This window comes from Trifolium pratense, linkage group LG2, assembly GCF_020283565.1.
Source record: "Trifolium pratense cultivar HEN17-A07 linkage group LG2, ARS_RC_1.1, whole genome shotgun sequence".
Taxonomy (NCBI): Eukaryota; Viridiplantae; Streptophyta; class Magnoliopsida; order Fabales; family Fabaceae; genus Trifolium; species Trifolium pratense.
The window spans coordinates 31,488,440-31,506,069 of record NC_060060.1 but is presented as its reverse complement, the minus strand read 5'-3'; the positions used below and the strand labels follow the sequence as shown (position 1 = coordinate 31,506,069).

The window sequence follows — 17,630 nt, the reverse complement described above, 5'->3', positions numbered from 1 at the left end:
CTCATAAGTTCTAACTAAAATGTGTCTTTTTGGGTTGTGAGTGGTTGGTTGAAAGCATGTAACAGTCGATGACCAGTCAAAATTGGTCGTTGTCCTTGCCATATTGACCATAAACTCCACATCACTAGTCATTTCAAAGTGTATATATCTTTTCAACCCAAAGACTTCCGTCCCATAAATAATTCGTAAATACTTTGTTCAAATTTTAGAACATGGAGCTTTTTTTGGTTGATCGGTGCTCATCAAAGTCTTATCGCCTATCATTGGTCATTTTTTATTTGACCTTTGCAAAAACATTGTTTTCGGCACAGTGGGTGCTGAAAAAGGTTCCAATCTTGATTTTTCTTTGGTGGTTTTGTAAAGGAGGAAGATGAGTTATGAGGTTGTTTTGGTGCGTCGAAAGGTGAACCACGGTGCCTGGAAAAACTCGCTTTTAAAAGTGACGAATTTTCAAGTAACCTTCTTTTAAAAATCTAATTTGATAGAAAGATATAGAATAGTCAGAGAATGAACAATATTTTATTTTTTCATAAAGGTCACCGGAAGAAGTTTTGTTTGATCGGAAGGTTGTCGGTGTTGGTGGTTGATGCAGAGAAGAAAATAGCAAAAACAAAGATGTTTATCCTATAAATATGGCCTTCAACCACTGTTTTGTTGGTTTTATTATTTCATACGTTTCAAATATAATCAATCTGTCATTCCAAAATATTAATTTTCAATATATTAAGTTATATTTTCCATCAAACATATTATTTTATCAAATTTTTATAATAATGTTAATTATTATTATTTAATAAAAAATATTAGAATTTTTAATTTGAATATTCAAAAATCAATTCAAATTAGATCGGATTGAATCAAACTTTTTTATGTTGTCATCCAAAACCGAGATTTTGTAAGAATTTTGTTCAGGAAAAATACGAAAGAGAAACGTGAGCCTGTTACGCCGTTTTCTCACTTCTCCCTTTACGCTCAAGGGTGCTCCGCCGCTCTTCTCTGTCTGTTTCAATAGTGTTCTGCCGCTTAGCCATACTGTAGATATCATTGATTTTCAATTTTACTGTTTTGATTATGTGTTTTTTCTCAAAATTGTGCTGCAATATTTGTTCCAAATCATTGCAAAGTGGTGCCAAAAAACTCATTAAACTCATCATGTTTCTTTCTGCAGTGAATACATCTCCACCATTAAACTCATTTTTGTCGGTATTTTCTTTCTATCTCCATCTAAATGTATGGCTGATAATTCACTGCTCTCTCATATCACGGGAGAGAATCTCTTCCCGTATCAACAAAATTTAATAATAACTTGTCTTTTTCTATGCAATTGGACCCATCTTTAAAAACTTTGTCTCTTCCCGTAACAGTTGAAAACAATCATTAATTCGATGAAGCAAATGAAGCCTTGAAGGCAACTTTTGATTCAATAAAAACTATTGTAGCCTTGAAGGCAACTTTTGATTCAATAAAAATACAGAGATTTTTCTCAAGTTTGGTGGATTCCAAATTATTCCTTCTGGTGGATTCCGGAAGTCTAGTGGATTCTAGATTAGTTACTTTTTCTGGTGGATTCCAGAACCTTTATCTAAAAGGATTAGCGCTTGCTTTTCCTTCACGCTTCCGTACTGCGTCAGTAAAGCTTGATGAGGATGCAGTAAGCAGTGTGTTTATGGGAGGTTGCATTGAGCTTGTTAACCCAGGAGTAGCACCAACATTGACAACATGGCATCTCTTTAAACTGTTAATAAGACTGCTATTACCAATATTGGGCAGTCCAACCAAACCGATAGTGATTGACTTCTTGATCTGTGAAGACAAAGCAAAAATAATTAAGGAAAAACCGATAGTGATTGACTTCTTGAGTTTGCCGATTAAGTAGTGAGTGTCGTAAAAATATTATCGTTTCCTCGCCACCATGAATGATTTTGAAAAAAATATGGATCGCCTGTTAGCATGCAAACTTTCATAGCATAATAAAAGACTTATTATCATTGATCTCATAAGTTCTAACTAAAATGCTACGTCTAGGACTTCACGAGATGCCTCAGTTCATCTTCATCTAACTTCTCAATTTTCTTGCAATTTTTCAATGCTACGGTAGCATTATTTTCTTGAAACTTGAGCATAACAACACCAGGGCAATCAAGCACCATGAATGATTTTGAAAAATATTATCATTTGATCACCTTCACCCTTTCCTCACCACCATGAATTATTTTGAAAAAAATATGAATCGTTCGTTGGTTAGCATGCAAACTTTCATAGCATAATAAAAGATTATCATTGATCTCATAAGTTCTAACTAAAATGTGTCTTTTTTGGTTGTGTGTGATTGGTTGAAGGCATGTACCCGATCAAAATTGACCATTGTCCAAAACTATGAATTTTGGCAACCGTCCAATTTCGTATTTTAAAATGCGAACTCAATTCGCTGGTTATTTGGTGAAAGGTTATTTTTACCAAAATTATAAGTGAAGTGAACACACTAGAATGACGGAGGCCAAGAAAATTAAAACTCTACTTTAATAGTCATTTTAAAGTGTATATTTTTTCAACCTAAAGACACTCGTCACCTAAAATTTTTGTAAATACTTCGTTCAAATTATTTGGACAGCTTGCAAAAGAGTCATGCCATTTGGTACGAAGCAGTTGACACTTGACAAAAACACAATAATTGCTCTATGGCCATGTGCAATGAAAATATATGGGGTAATTGTTTGCAATGAACAAAACATTGTATATAAGGCAAGACAATCGATCAAAGTAAAACAGAACACAAAACAAAACAATGGAGAAGCAGAACAAAATGAATAGTAGTAATAATAACAACCACGATATTAAGCTTGAGAAATTAAACACAATACTCATAAAACCATCAAAACCAACACCATTACATCTTCAAACTTTCAAACTCTCATTACTAGATCAATTTTCTCCTAATTATCATACCAACATGACTTTCTTCTACCCAAATCACAACAACAATAACAATACCAACAATCATTTTTCTGATTTTTCCAATAAATCAAAAATTCTTCAAAACTCACTTTCTCAAACATTATCCCATTTTTACCCTCTCGCCGGACGTCTCCATGACGCCACCACCATTCACTGTAATGACGACGGCGTTTTCTTCATCGAATCACGATCAACCACCACTCTCTCCCAAATTCTCACCAATCCTAATTTCGATGCACTAGAATGCTTCGTCCCAACCACTGAGGAAAAACGAAACATGCTGTTATTACTCCGATTCACCTTGTTCAGATGCGGTTCCACCGCAATTACCACATTTGTCACACACAAGATCGTTGAACTTAACACACTCATAATTTTTCTCAACACTTGGGCTGCCATCACCACCGGAAATGAAATTCCACTCCCTGATTTAACAGTCGCCGCCGCTCTTTTTCCTCCGAGAGAAGTTCCCGACGTGTCTGGTTCCGTTAAAAATTCCAATGCAAAATTCACTACTAGAAGATTCATTTTCAAAGCATCCAAAATAGAAGAACTAAAGATAAAAATCAAAAACAAATTTGAATTTCATCCTTCTAGGGTAGAGGTTGTTTTAGCTCTGATTTGGAAATGTGCTCTTTCGGCATCAATAGCAGTTTCTGGTTCCAAAACGACGTCGTTTAGGCGTTCGATTTTGTTCCAAGCAATAGACATCCGTTCACGGATGAACCCCGCCGTACCAGAAACTGCAGTTGGGAACTTGGCTTGGCCGTTTTGGGTGACGGTTGAAGAAGAAAGCCACGTGGCAATAGATGAGATGGTGAAAAGAATGAGGAAGGGTAAAATGGACTTTATAGAGAATAAAGCAGAGAGGTTTAAAGGGGAAGGTGGGTTTAAGGTTGTGATGGAGAATTTGAAAGAGAGGGTTGAGATTTTGAAAAGGAATAATGAGAATAAGGGTAGTTTGGTAGTTTACAACAGTTCAAGTTGGTGTAATTATCCATTGCTTGAGTTTGATTTTGGGTGGGGCAAACCTGTGTGGTGTAGTAGTGTGAATAATAATTTTGCGATTAATTTTATTGTTTTGATGGATACAAAAAATGGTGGTGGAATTGAAGCTTTCGTTACTCTTGCTGAAGATGAGATGAAATTGTTTGAACAAAATCAGGAGCTGCTACACTATGCTGTGCTTAATCCTACAATTCTTATTTCAACTTCAAAGCTATAATAATCTCTCCTTGCCTGTTTCCGTCACTTGGTTGAGGATTTGTAGTCGGTTCGAGACTCGGCACCGAGAAAAATAATTTCTCATTATTATTTTAAATAGTTTAAAATGTTGGATAATTATGTAATTTTTCATTTTGTGTCCAAGTAAATTTTCCAGAATTGCCGTTTGTCTTTATTACTCGTTTGTTTAAACTCGGTCATTCCTAATTTTTTTATTTATTTTATAAGAAGTCATGCCTAATTTTTTCTTCACAAGTATCAAATGATGTGTGTTTCATGTGAGTTGTTATGTTCGGTGGCTCCTTTTTAGTGGAACAATGCTAGTATATACTACCCGTTAACTTTGAGATTTTATTTCTATGCAGATTAGTAGTTAGGAATTTTCATTTGTTTTATTGATAATATTCTTAGTTAATTACCAGGTTGTTATTCACCATCATTTTTGCTTAATAATACAAAAAGTGTTGAAACTAACATGGCAATCAAGCAACTTAAATTGACAACATGGCATCTCTTTAAACTGTTAATAAGACTGCTCTTACCAACATTGGGCAGTCCAACCAACCCGATAGTACTTGACTTCTAGATCTGTGAAGACAAAGCCAAAATAATTAAGGAAAAACGGATAGTGATTGCCTTCTTGAGTTTACCGGTTAAGTAGTGAGTAGGGGTGATCGCGGTGCGGTTTGGTTCGGTTTTGAGCATAAAAGTCATCCTAACCGCGAGATAAAAATGCATGCGGTTCGGTTTGGTTCGGTTGATTTATAAAAAGTCATCCAAACCAAACCAAACCAATGCGGTTTGGATCGGTTCGGTTGGTGCGGTTTAAAACATAACGATTGTACCGAACAATTTTAAGCATAAAAAAAAAATAAAAAATTGAAGTTCCAAAATAACATTGTAGTACCAACAAAAATTATTTATCCAAAATAACATTATAGTAACTTACAATTTTAAATATATAAAAAAATTGAATTTTTAAAATAACATCACGGTACCGATAAAATTTGTTTATTTAAAATAACATTACAACACCAAAATAAAATTTCAGTACAAAAAATAAAAACAACTTGAAGTTCGATTAATTTGGTCGACTGACTTGGTAATTGGGCATGTATATTGGAATATAAATATATTTTCTTTTACGATATTGGAATATAAATATATAATAGTAACTTAATGCGGTTTTTGCGGTTATCCGCGGTTTTTGCGGTTTTTGCGGTTTGCGGTTTTGCGGTTTGCGGTTCAGTAAGAAAGCCATCCAAATACATCCAAACCAAATGCGGTTTTTGTGGTTTTCGGTTTGGTTTGGTTCGATTTGCGGTTTTACTTTTGGATTGGTTCGGATACGATCACCCCTAGTAGTGAGTGTCATAAAAATATTATCATTTGGTTGCCTTCACCCTTTCCTCACTATCATGAATGATTTTGAAAAAAATATGGATCGCCGGTTAGCATGCAAACATAATTTCATAGCATAATAGAAGACTTGTTATCATTAATCTCATAAGTTCTAACTAAAATGTGTCTTTTTTTGGTTGTGTGTGATTGGTCGAAGGCATGTAACAGTCAAGAACTGACCAGTCAAAATTGGCCATTGTCCAAAACTAGGAATTTTGGCCACCGTCCAACTTCGCATTTTAAAATGCGAACTGAGTTCGCTGGTTATCTGGAGAATTTTTTTTTACGAAAAATTGTATTTTTACACACCCATTGATTAAGTACGAGGGGGTAAAATTAGAAGTGAGGTGGACGCGCTAGAAAAACGAAGGCCAAGAAAAACTCCACTTTAATATAGTCATTCCAAAGTGTATATCTTTTCAACCCAAAACCTCCCGGCCCCTAAAAAAATTCGTAAATACTTCGTTCAAATTTTAGAGCTTGAAGTGTTTATTGGTTGCTCGGTGCTTATCAAAGTCTTAGCCCTTGATCATTGGTCATTTTTTATTTGATCTTTGGAAAGACATTGTTTCAAACACTGTGGCCGCTAGAAAAGGTGGTCCAATCTTGATTTTTTCTTTGATCGTTTTGTAAAGGAGGAAGATGATTTATGAGGTTGTTTTGGTGCATCCAAAGGTGAACCACAATGGCTAGAAAAACTCACTTTTAAAAGTGACGAATTTTCAAGTAACCTCATTTTAAACATCTAATTTGATAGAAAGATAGAGAATAGTCGGAGGATGAACAATATTGTATTTTTTTTTTTACATAAAGGTCACCGGAAGATGGTTTTGTTTGATTGGAAGTTGGTCGGTGTTGGTGGTTGATACGGAGAAGAAATTAGCATTGAGAGAAAACTGGTGAGAGAAAGAAGGAAATTTTGAAGAGTGATAGTTAGAGGTGCTCAAATTCAAACCAATTCAAATAAAAACCGCAAACTAATAAAAAACGAAAATCGCAAAAAATCAGATATTTTTCGATGCATTTGGATGTTCTTTTGTGAAAATCATCGAATTGAATTTCAGATTGATTTTTCAAAACCGATTCAAAGGACATACATATATTTTTTTTTTTGTCAAGAAGGACATACATATATTTTACTAATACTTATTTATCTTTTTAATATTATGATATATGGCATTCAACTTTTTTTTTTTGGAACGGCAAATATATTACTAATTGGACTGGTTATATATTTTAAGTATCCTTAACGGTCCAAAGTGAAAAAATAAAAGCAGCCCAATAAAAAAGGCGGAAGCAGCTCCCATCACAGTCGTTGCTCCATGATCTTCCCCATGATGTAAATTTAACTGCCCATCATCCCTGTCTATGAAAGAAGTGGGGGTGGTTTTGGAGATTCATTCATGAATATATACATCTCTATAAATAGAAGTGGACCTTCAAAACGACGTCGTTTAGGCGTTCGATTTTGTTCCAAGCAATAGACCTCCGTACACGGATGAACCCCGCCGTACCAGAAACTGCAGTTGGGAACTTGGCTTGGCCGTTTTGGGTGACGGTTGAAGAAGAAAGCCACGTGGCAAAAGATGAGATGGTGAAAAGAATGAAGAAGGGTAAAATGGACTTTATAGAGAATAAAGCAGAGAGGTTTAAAGAGGAAGGTGGGTTTAAGGTTGTGATGGAGAATTTGAAAGAGAGGTTGAGATTTTGAAAATCAATAATGAGAATGAGGGTAGTTTGGTAGTTTACAACAGTTCAAGTTGGTGTAATTATCCATTGCTTGAGTTTGATTTTGGGTGGGGCAAACCTGTGTGGTGTAGTAGCGTGAATAATAATTTGGCGATTAATTTAATTTTTTTGATGGATACAAAAAATGGTGGTGGAATTGAAGCTTTCGTTACTCTTGTTGAAGATGAGATGAAATTGTTTGAACAAAATCAGGAGCTGCTACACTATGCTGTGCTTAATCCTACCATTCTTATTTCAACTTCAAAGCTATAATTAGGACAGAATCATTCACCTCAGCAAATGTATCGGTATACATCCGGACAGAAAAATTCACCAACCTCTTAATACTCCGTAAATTGGCAAGCCAATATCCAAAACTTGACCACGTTTTTTTTTTACAATGAGCTGATGATCGAACACAAGACCTATATCATACTACCCAAATCCTTCATCACTAGACCAACCGTAGTGAGTTAAGTTGACCACGTTTTTGTTGATGCTGGAATACAAAAGTTTGTGTCATTAGCTCAGTAGGTAGAAGTAGAACAATTTTGAAAATTCAGAAAATGTATAGATTGTAATCAAATATGTTTTTCACTTTCTTTACTCTTTTGGTGTGTGACACTGAGTCCAATTCTTTACTTGTAATCAAGCTTCACCTAAAATTAAACAATTGCATGAGTATTTTACGTGTGGAGTTGATTATGCAACATAGTGACAAAAAGTTAAATATTATAGTAGTTTGATTTGATGGCGTAATAGAGTCACCGCCACCGCCAAGCAGCGAATAAAAACATTTATTAATTCGGTGAAGCAATGTATATAAATAGAGCAAGATCAATGATCAAGTAAAACATAACAAAAAACAATGGAGAATAGTAGTAATAACAAGTACTACGAGATTAAGCTTGAAAAATTAAACACAATACTCATAAAACCATCAAAACCCACACCATCGCATCTTCAAAATTTCAAACTCTCATTACTAGATCAACTTTCTCCTAATATTCATGGCAACACCACTTTCTTCTACCCAAATCACAACAACATTAACAATAACCACAACCATTTTTCTGATTTTATTAATAAATCAAAAATTCTTCAAAACTCACTTTCTCAAACATTATCCCATTTTTACCCTCTTGCCGGCCGTCTACATGATGCCACCACCATTCACTGTAACGACGACGGTGTTTTCTTCATCGAATCACAAACAACCACCACTCTCTCCGAAATTCTCAACGATTCTAATTTCAAAGATCTCTAGAACCGGTGGATCTAGAACCGATTTCCGGTATTATATCTCTTCTTGTTTTGCCTTCAGGCCTGAGAAGTCAGGACGGATGCATGCTTCCTTCACATCTGACGGGAAACATATCGTTTCACTTCGCGAAGGTTCAAATGTTTGTATCTAGAATCACACTGGCCAGGATAGGAATACCTCCAAAGCAAAGCAGATTTTGTCTTCCGGGAGTTTTCTATCCCACAATGCAACAATAGCCATACTTGGTTTCATTGAATAACGGAAATATCAATATGACTATTTTTTTACATACTTACACATATTTTTTCAAAGTTTTCAGATAACAAAAAAAATTAGAAAAATTTTATATACTTGAACACTTTTCTCCAAAGTGTGTAGGTAACAAAATAAATTTGGAAAAATTTTACATACCTGCACACTTTTTTCCAAAGTGTTCAGGTAAAAAAAAATTAGAAAAATTTTATATACCTGAACACTTTTTCCCAAAGTGTGTAGGTAACAAAATAAATTTGGAAAAATTTTATATACCTAAACACTTAGTTTATATATAAGGGCAAATTCATCCATTCAAAATTAATGTTGGGGTAGATGGACAATTGTTGGGGTAGAAAATTCTCATCTTTAGAGCTCGGCCTAATAATTTGGCCCAATGAATATCTTAGCCCAATTTATCCTTCGTTTTCGTTTTTTTTTATATTTTTTCCCGTTAAAACTTGGCCACCATCTTCATAATTATCCAAGATAAATTCTCTTCCAACACCCCGTGATTCTTTTTAACCCCCAAAATTCATTCTAATTTTGCCCTTGTAGAAAAATTCGGTACGCAAAAACCGAATTTTTTCTTAGTGCAAATTCAGGAAAAATTCGGTAAACAAAAACCGGATTTTTTTATCAAGGCAAAAAATTCCGGTAAACAGAATCCAGATTTTTTATACAAGGGCAAAAACGAAAAATCCAAGAGGTGAAAAACAAACATGGATGGGTAGAGAATTTATCATTATCCAATGTTTTTAAATCCTATAGTAATAGTTTGTAAGTATATATATAATAACATGAATTCAAAATATGAGAGAAAAGGTTGATGTATAATTATCCCTCCAATAAAAATGATCAATGAGAATTGATCTGTTGAGTTCAAACAGAGAAAAATGATCAGTAATTTGTTGTTTGTCATGTTGAAGGAATTCCATAATTTAATAGCATACATGATAACTATGGACCTTACTCTATTAATAAAGTGAATATTCACTTTACAAAATAGAGTAAGATATATCTTTACGATTTGACGATTATATAACAAATTACATATGAGATAATATCCATTAACACGAGGTGTCAATTAACACCTAATTAAATAGTTTAAAATTTTAATCATATGAAAATTAAAGAGGATTATCATATGAAAATTTGTACGAGCCCCCGTGTTTTCATAAAGAATTCACATTGAATTTTAGCTTCCGAATTTGAAATTCAAGAATTCAAAACACAAGTTAAAAAGAAGGCAACTAACAGAACTTTTCTTTGGACACAATGAACATTAATAACGAAGCACGGCTACCATTGTCATCCACATCCATTTGAGATCTTGTCTTCTTATCATCGGAGAATGACTTTTTGTTTGAATATCGTTGATTGAAAGAACTTCAATATTGTCCTTGTGGAAATATTCATATTGTATTCAGATATATTTTTTCAATGGACTCGTCTGCATGAAGCTTTAAGTCAGCCAGTCATTAATGCCTCATCCGAACATTCAGCACCATGTGAAGAACTAAACCAGCTGAACTCCTCTTCAGTATTGAGACTCCCTATTCCAAATGCTAAATCACAACTTATGCATGATTGTATAGAATCAATTAATTTTTCAGACAAAGGAATAGATGAGGTAATTTTATTCAAATTGGAGGGTTAAATAAATTATAGATGAGGTAATCTGTGTTCCTGGGTGTTAAATAAATTATATAATTATTGTACCACTCCTTGTGTTACCTCCACCAGCTTAATGATGGGAATGCTGTCTACTAAATTTTTTCCGCCTCCTCCCAAATCCTTCTGGACAACCACTTTCTCAAGGCCGATTTCCATCTCGACCCTTGAATAGTAGTTGTACAGGAGAACCTAAATGGCCCCTAACGTGAGTACGATCACACTCGAAGCTGGGGAAAAAAAATTAATCAATATATTAATTTGTCAAAAAATAATAATATATAATGCAATTAGTTTAATTTTTTAATAGTCACACAAATGTTAATATCATACGGCGCTCACTATAAGACAAATGGTAAGTGCAAATGGCATGGATCGTACACTCCTTGTTCGAATGACTTGCACCTACACACATGTTATTAATGAAGCATGCAACAAACTAACAATTAAAAATAATAATAGTAATAGTAAAGTAGTATGTGTGTGCACTCTTGTACGTGCGTGCGTGCGTACGTGTGTGATAAATAAATTATATAATTATTGTACCACCTCCCTATGCTACTTCTCTATGAGGTGGCCACCTACCTCCACCAGCTTAATGACGGGAATGCCGCCTAAATTCTCCCCGCTTCCTCCCAAATCATCCTGGACAACAACTCTGTCAACGTCGATTTCCCTACCAGCTCGTGGTAGCTATACAAGATAAGCCGAATAGTACCTAGTGCGAGTCTGATCACATTGGGGAGCTGGGGAAAAAATTAATCAATATAAAACATACTACTTTACTATAAGTGATCACATGAAGTCACAAATGTATATAAAAACAAAATATCATGTAACAAAACAATTTATATCATGAAAAAATACAGCTCTATGCCAATTATTTTGTGTGTTAGGTGCTATAGATAAAATAGCAGAAAATACCTCGATCCTCTATGCAGCGCTCTTTTTTGTCCTAAAAAATCTCCCCTCCGCCTCCCTCTGCCGCCTACCCTCAGTCTCCCTCCTCCCCATCTTATGCTTTTGGAGTCTCAACTGGAGTTTCTTCTGTTGTTTGTGTTGGTTCTTCTGTTGTTGGTGCTTCTATGGCAGGAACTTCAGATTCAGATCGCGCTTCTTCATTTCCTTCAAACAAACTTCAAACAAACAACCAACCAAGCACGCACGCACTTACTTTTATTTTAATGAAGCATGCAACAAATTAACCCTCAAATTGCTTATGGCAATCAATGTGGGTTTATTTTTATCGATCTTCTTAGTTATACAATTTGCTATAGCTAAGAAGCATCATGTCGTGGTACTTGGATGGATTTGTACTTCTTTATCCATCGTTGTTTTTGCGGCACCGCTGAGCGTTATGGTAAGTTAATTATGTATAATTTAAACTACTTTACTACTACTACTACTACTACTTTTTTTTAACTGCTGATTTGTTGCATTCTTTATCAATAACATGTGTGTAGGTACAAGTCATTCGAACAAGAAGTGTTGAGTTATCCTATACAGCTACTACTCACGGGCCGGTAGGCAAACCGACGTTAAGAGAGTTGTTATTAAGGAGGATTTGGGAGGTAGGTGGCCACCTCATAGAGAGGTAGCATAGGGAGGTGGTACAATAATTATATTTCATTTTGGCTTCTTCAAAAAAAATATATATAATTTATTGGGTAAATGATCATTTACCCCCCTGCAAAATAAGCGAATTTTCGTTTACCCCCCTGTGCAGATTTTTTTTCTGTTTACCCCCCTGCAAAACATAGATTCCCTCATTTTGCCCCCCGGGTGTACAGCAGGACATGTGACTGTGCACATATGCTGACGTGGCTTGTACGCGTGGAAAAAAATTATTTATATTTTTTTTTAAAAATTCCACATAAGATAATATATTATTTTTTTTAAAAAAAAAATCCTAAAATAAAAAAAAAAAAAACGAATTTTTTTATTTTGCATCAAAAATAAAGATTTACTCCAAGATTTACTCCCAAATAAAATTTATTTTTAAAATAAAAATTTTAAAAATTTATTTTCAAATCTTTTTTAATTAAAAAAAATAGAATCTTTATTTGCCCTAGAAATAGAAAAAGTACCGTAAAAACAATAGGAAAAGAAGTTTCAGTTTTCATCTTCTACCAAAAGTACATGTAATGAATCTTTATTTTCAAAACTCGGCCAAATAAAAGGCCATGTCAACAAGTGCACAATTTAAGTGTTGAAGACAAAAAATTCCATCTGGAAAATACCCCAAAAAAAACAATGTTTCATAAAATCTTGCACCAAACCATTGGGGGTTTCTCTAGCGCATCCTTCTTGCTTCTCTTTCAGACTCAAGTAGGGTGAGGACATCTCTTCTAGAAATTATTTCCACTGTAGCTCACCTATGCTGACGACTAACAACATGTATATAGTGACAGGTTCTTCTTCAATGCAACAATCTGATGATCAAGAACATATTCATCTTTATCAACTTGAATGAACAACTTGATGTTCATGGATAGCTTCATTATCATTGCTGGCATTCTCTTCCTCAAAATCTTCAGCAACATCTTATTTTTCTTCTTCAACCTGAACATTCTGATGTCCAAGGGCATGAGCTAAGAATCGAACCCCTGACCATATGCTTAAGGGGATCAAAATCCTTATCACTTGAACCAATTCATTATTGGTCAAAAACTTTTATAATTTATTTAAACTAATTCATTATTAGTAACTGTAACATTTATTTTAAAATAGACCCCAGACCCCACATAAATTCAATTTGCACCACCCATTGAATTTTTATCCTTGAATTTCACCCAGCTTTCCTTTATTCTCCCTTCAAGTTAATCACTCTCTTTTGCCAAATCCTTCCATTGTTACTAATAGTTACGAATTATAACTGTTCTGGTAAAAACTCAAAGGGGGTTGTATTATTGATTAAATGGTGTGATTACACTTGGTTCAATCCCAACAACCCTGGGAGTTTTATAAGTCAGAAGTTGTTCTTGATCTGGTGAAGAACATAGGGGGTTTGTAATATTCAGGATTGATAATTGATACAAGTATGATCAGAGAAAAAATTGATTCTCTTTACAAGATTGAAAGAATGGTGATTTCTCAGAATGAGGGAGAGTCTATGTAGAATCAGTGAAAAAGTTCTATATCTCTTCTCTTGAAACAGACCCTATTTATAGGCAAAAAATCTTCCCTTGCTTCTTAAGTAACTGCCTTGCTTGGAGAGGAATTCATGGGTAGTGGGCGGTTACTTTTCCTTCTTCTCCAAGCTTCTTCCTTCTTCTCCAAGTTTCTTCCTTCTTCTCCAAGTCATGGTGGATCATGCTTATCATGTGTTTTTCATTGTTGTTTTCACGCTTCTCCTTTAGATGCTCCCATTGGGCTTTTTCGTATTGGGCCTTAACAAATCACACCCTGGTCCATGGCCCGGTACACAGCCCCCCAAGCACGAGGCTTCAAGAAGGCGAAGTGCTTTTGAATGAAGTCACTTGGCAATTATTATGCCTCGATGTTGTTCTATGTCGCCCATTTGTTGCTGACTCATATTCTTTGTTTGCTTGTCGCCTTTGCCTTCCTTTTGTTGTTGATATTTCTTAGCTAATTTGTACGCCCTTCTATGACTTTTGAATATCTTGATGTACGCCATTTGTGGCTTTGAATATTGTTGTCATTGTTTCTTGGCGACTTTGAGCAAGTTGGCGAGTCGCCCTTCCTCTTTTTTTTCATTGTATTTGCATTTTCAAGCTAGCGTTGTCACCAATCTCGCCTCTTCATCTCTCGCGATTCGTCCCTCCTTGTCTTCTTGAAATCAAATTGAAACTTTGAGGATAGTAACTTTGTTGGTCTGTACTTCTGCTTCTTCTATTCAACATGAGTTTCTTATTTTCTTTTGACATTCTATATTTGAAGATTGTAAGTAGTCTAGCGTAATCTGTCTCGTTGTAGTTGATTTTCGTACTGTCAGGCTTGCACGCCTTATTTTGTAACTATTGTTTCTTTGGAGATTTAGAAAGAATTGGCGCTGCTCGGAGTCGCCCTTCCACTGTACTTTGTGTTTGGTGTTGAAAATAATCTCGCCTTTGAAATTTTTAACTTTGCACCTGCAATGTCTTTAGCACTTTAAATATAATTATATATCATTTATGAATAACTTTATACCTGATGCCTTTTGGTGGTTGCAAATGATTTGGCGTTATAATGAATCGCCTTGCTTTGGTTGTGTATAAGCTTTTTCTGGCGGTGTTGATAATCTCGCCTTTCTTCGCTGTATCTTTTCCTGACACCCCCTACTCGTAAGATTTACGGGTAGCGCCAAAGCATTTCAACTTGTCTTTTTCTGACGCCCCCTACTCGTAAGATTTACAGGTAACGCCAAGGCCTTTCAACCTTGTTTTCTTTTCTTTTTCTGACGCCCAACTCGTAAGACTTACAGGTAACGCCAAGGCCTTGCAACCTTGTTTAATTTTGCTTTTTCTGACGTACCCAACTCGTAAGACTTACAGGTAACGCCAAGGCCTTTCAACCTTGTTTAATTTTTCTTTTTCTGACGTACCCAACTCGTAAGACTTACAGGTAACGCCAAGGCCTTGCAACCTTGTTTAATTTTTCTTTTTCTGACGTACCCAACTCGTAAGACTTACAGGTAACGCCAAGGCCTTGCAACCTTGTTTGATTTTTCTTTTTCTGACGTACCCAACTCGTAGGTGACGCCAAGGCACTGTAACCCCTGTTTAATAATTTTATTTTTTTTTCTGACGTACCCAACTCGTAGGTGACGCCAAGGCACTGTAACCCCTGTTTAATAATTTTTTTTTTTTTCTGACGTACCCAACTCGTAGGTGACGCCAAGGCACTGTAACCCCTGTTTAATAATTTTTTTTTTCTGACGTACCCAACTCGTAAGACTTACAGGTGACGCCAAGGCCTTTCAACCTTTGTTTTGTTTTTATATGTGGTTCAGAGCCCGCAACTTAATCATGATTGCTGCAAATAAGCTTTGATACATTAGAAGTTCAACAATAATAATATATGAAAAAATAAAACAAACGAAAATGATACCGCCATGGGCGGTTTGTTGCGGCGCTCCTCGCCTAGCAAGAAAAACAATTATGTTTTGGCGTGGCGAGACTGAGTTCCATTGTGGTAGTCATCGCGGAATATGCTTCAACCTGAAATATTAGTTGGCGACTTTTATCTCGTCGGGTGGCATTAATGACCAATTGCTTATACTTTGCCTTCTCTTGGGAGAGTGTTGCTTTCCATGTATTTTGCACATGTAAGAAAAATACACACCACGTTATGAGAGATGACGTTAGAGACATATAAGAACCACATTTCCTGTGTTATCTCATTGCAAAAATAATAATAACAGCATATAACTACCAAGGGTGCTACAGTAACATTTTATTCCTTCAAACTTGAAGTATTAGAATCCTTTAACCCGAAGTATTAGGATAAGTGAAAAACAGAGTACAACAAGTCCACAAGTTTGAATTATTTTGACTCTTCATCAATTACTGATTGTTTATGATTAACAAATCCAAAATCACTAATTAACTTAACTATAACATGGCACATACACCACATCATCAATAACAGTAGAATATTAAAGATGACTGGAATCCGTGAAATTAAAGGAACTGGTAACTGAGCAATACATCCTCAGTAAAATTAAAGAGAAAAGAAAGCTATCACCTGGGTTATGATCATTCAAGCTAACCGATGATCCGATAATGGTTAGTGACTACAAGTACATGTTTTGGCGCGGCGAGATTGAATTCCATTGCAGTGGTTATCGCGGAATATGCTTGAACCTGAAATATTAGTTGGCGACTTCTATCTCACCGAGTGGCAATCAATGTTCAGCTGCTTGTGTTTTATGATCACCTCTCTTAGCAGGAGTGTTGCGCTCAAAGTATTTTGCACATGCAAGGACACACAAACAAACGTTATGAAAAATATATAGCCATTTAGTGGCTACTATTTCAATTCGATTAACACGTTATTCCCAGATTGTTCCCAACAATCTTAACAGTCTTGGAGCATCTATTGCTTGAAAGTATATTTCATCTACAGTATCATTCTATATATACTTATTAATTAGGCTTGGATCATAAATTCCCGTAAAAATCGTTAGTCATTATGTCATTGAAATTTCACTCGATGTCAATAGCGAATTCAGTAGTAGTTCCAAAAATAGAAGATTCAAATTTTCTTTTCAAGTAAAAGTGACATAATTGTATATCAGTGAGACAAATAACTACTATCATATAAAGGCAAGAAATATAACCAATTTTTCTATTGGACTCTAAAATATCACGTTGTGTAAACTAACAGTGACAATCATCATGTTTGAATAGGCAAGCTAGTAGTCCACAACAATTTGGAAAATACGGCTATCAAAACCGATTGTCATACACACATATTATTTAATATTATTTATTCAATAAATTATTTTATTCAAGAAGCATATACACACAGACTTAATTTATCCAGAACACATTACTAATCATGGACCTTTCATTAAGAGGATAATGTCATTAAACGAACAAAGATAATAAATTGCAGAGAAGTTTCATAGTTAAAAAGCATTTCAGAGTACTTTCCTGAGGATTTTGAATAGAGTCTGTTCCGCATAGAGTCTGTGTTGCTTGAATTCTTGTGAGACGGATGTTGAGCTCGTCTTGATCAGTCGTCATGTTCTTTCCGAACCTGGGTAATTACACTGATTCCTTCATAAACTTGGTGATGAAGCGGTGTTTCCTATACGAATCAAACTATGACACGGCGATTCCTTCACAAATCCGACGGCGACGCGACGGTTCCTTCACAAGTCTGACTGCGGCGATGCCATTTTCTCCACAACCGACGGCGGCGGCGGCTTCGTTGTTGCCACATGAAGCTTGGCCAGCGGCGACCATACTATGCTGGGGGAGAAAACAACACACTCCCAGATGATAACTTAATTTGAAGTAACAAAACACGCAGTGGGTGTTTTTCTTCGTTTCTATAATGGCTTCCAGGGAGTATCATGAGAACAAAGATTTCGTGAATCAACCATGACTTCCCAAATTGATTGACAACGACGGTGACATCATCAGAATTCAAATGGAAAAATTGGTATGACGGCAAAGCAGTATCA

At 35.4% G+C, this 17,630-nt stretch overlaps 1 protein-coding gene across 1 annotated transcript; it reads left to right on the top strand.

Annotated features, from left to right (window-relative positions):
* The first annotated feature begins 2,720 nt into the window (after positions 1–2,720).
* On the top strand, positions 2,721–4,354 carry LOC123910410 (BAHD acyltransferase BIA1-like). The gene has a single exon (XM_045961506.1). It carries the CDS (start codon positions 2,786–2,788, stop codon positions 4,178–4,180), a length of 1,395 nt encoding a protein of 464 aa, XP_045817462.1. The 5' UTR covers positions 2,721–2,785; the 3' UTR covers positions 4,181–4,354.
* Positions 4,355–17,630: the final 13,276 nt, after the last annotated feature.

Bases quoted from the DNA above. Each gene is read 5' to 3' on its own strand.
- LOC123910410 (XM_045961506.1), top strand. From the start codon at position 2,786: ATGGAGAAGCAGAACAAAATGAATAGTAGTAATAATAACAACCACGAT.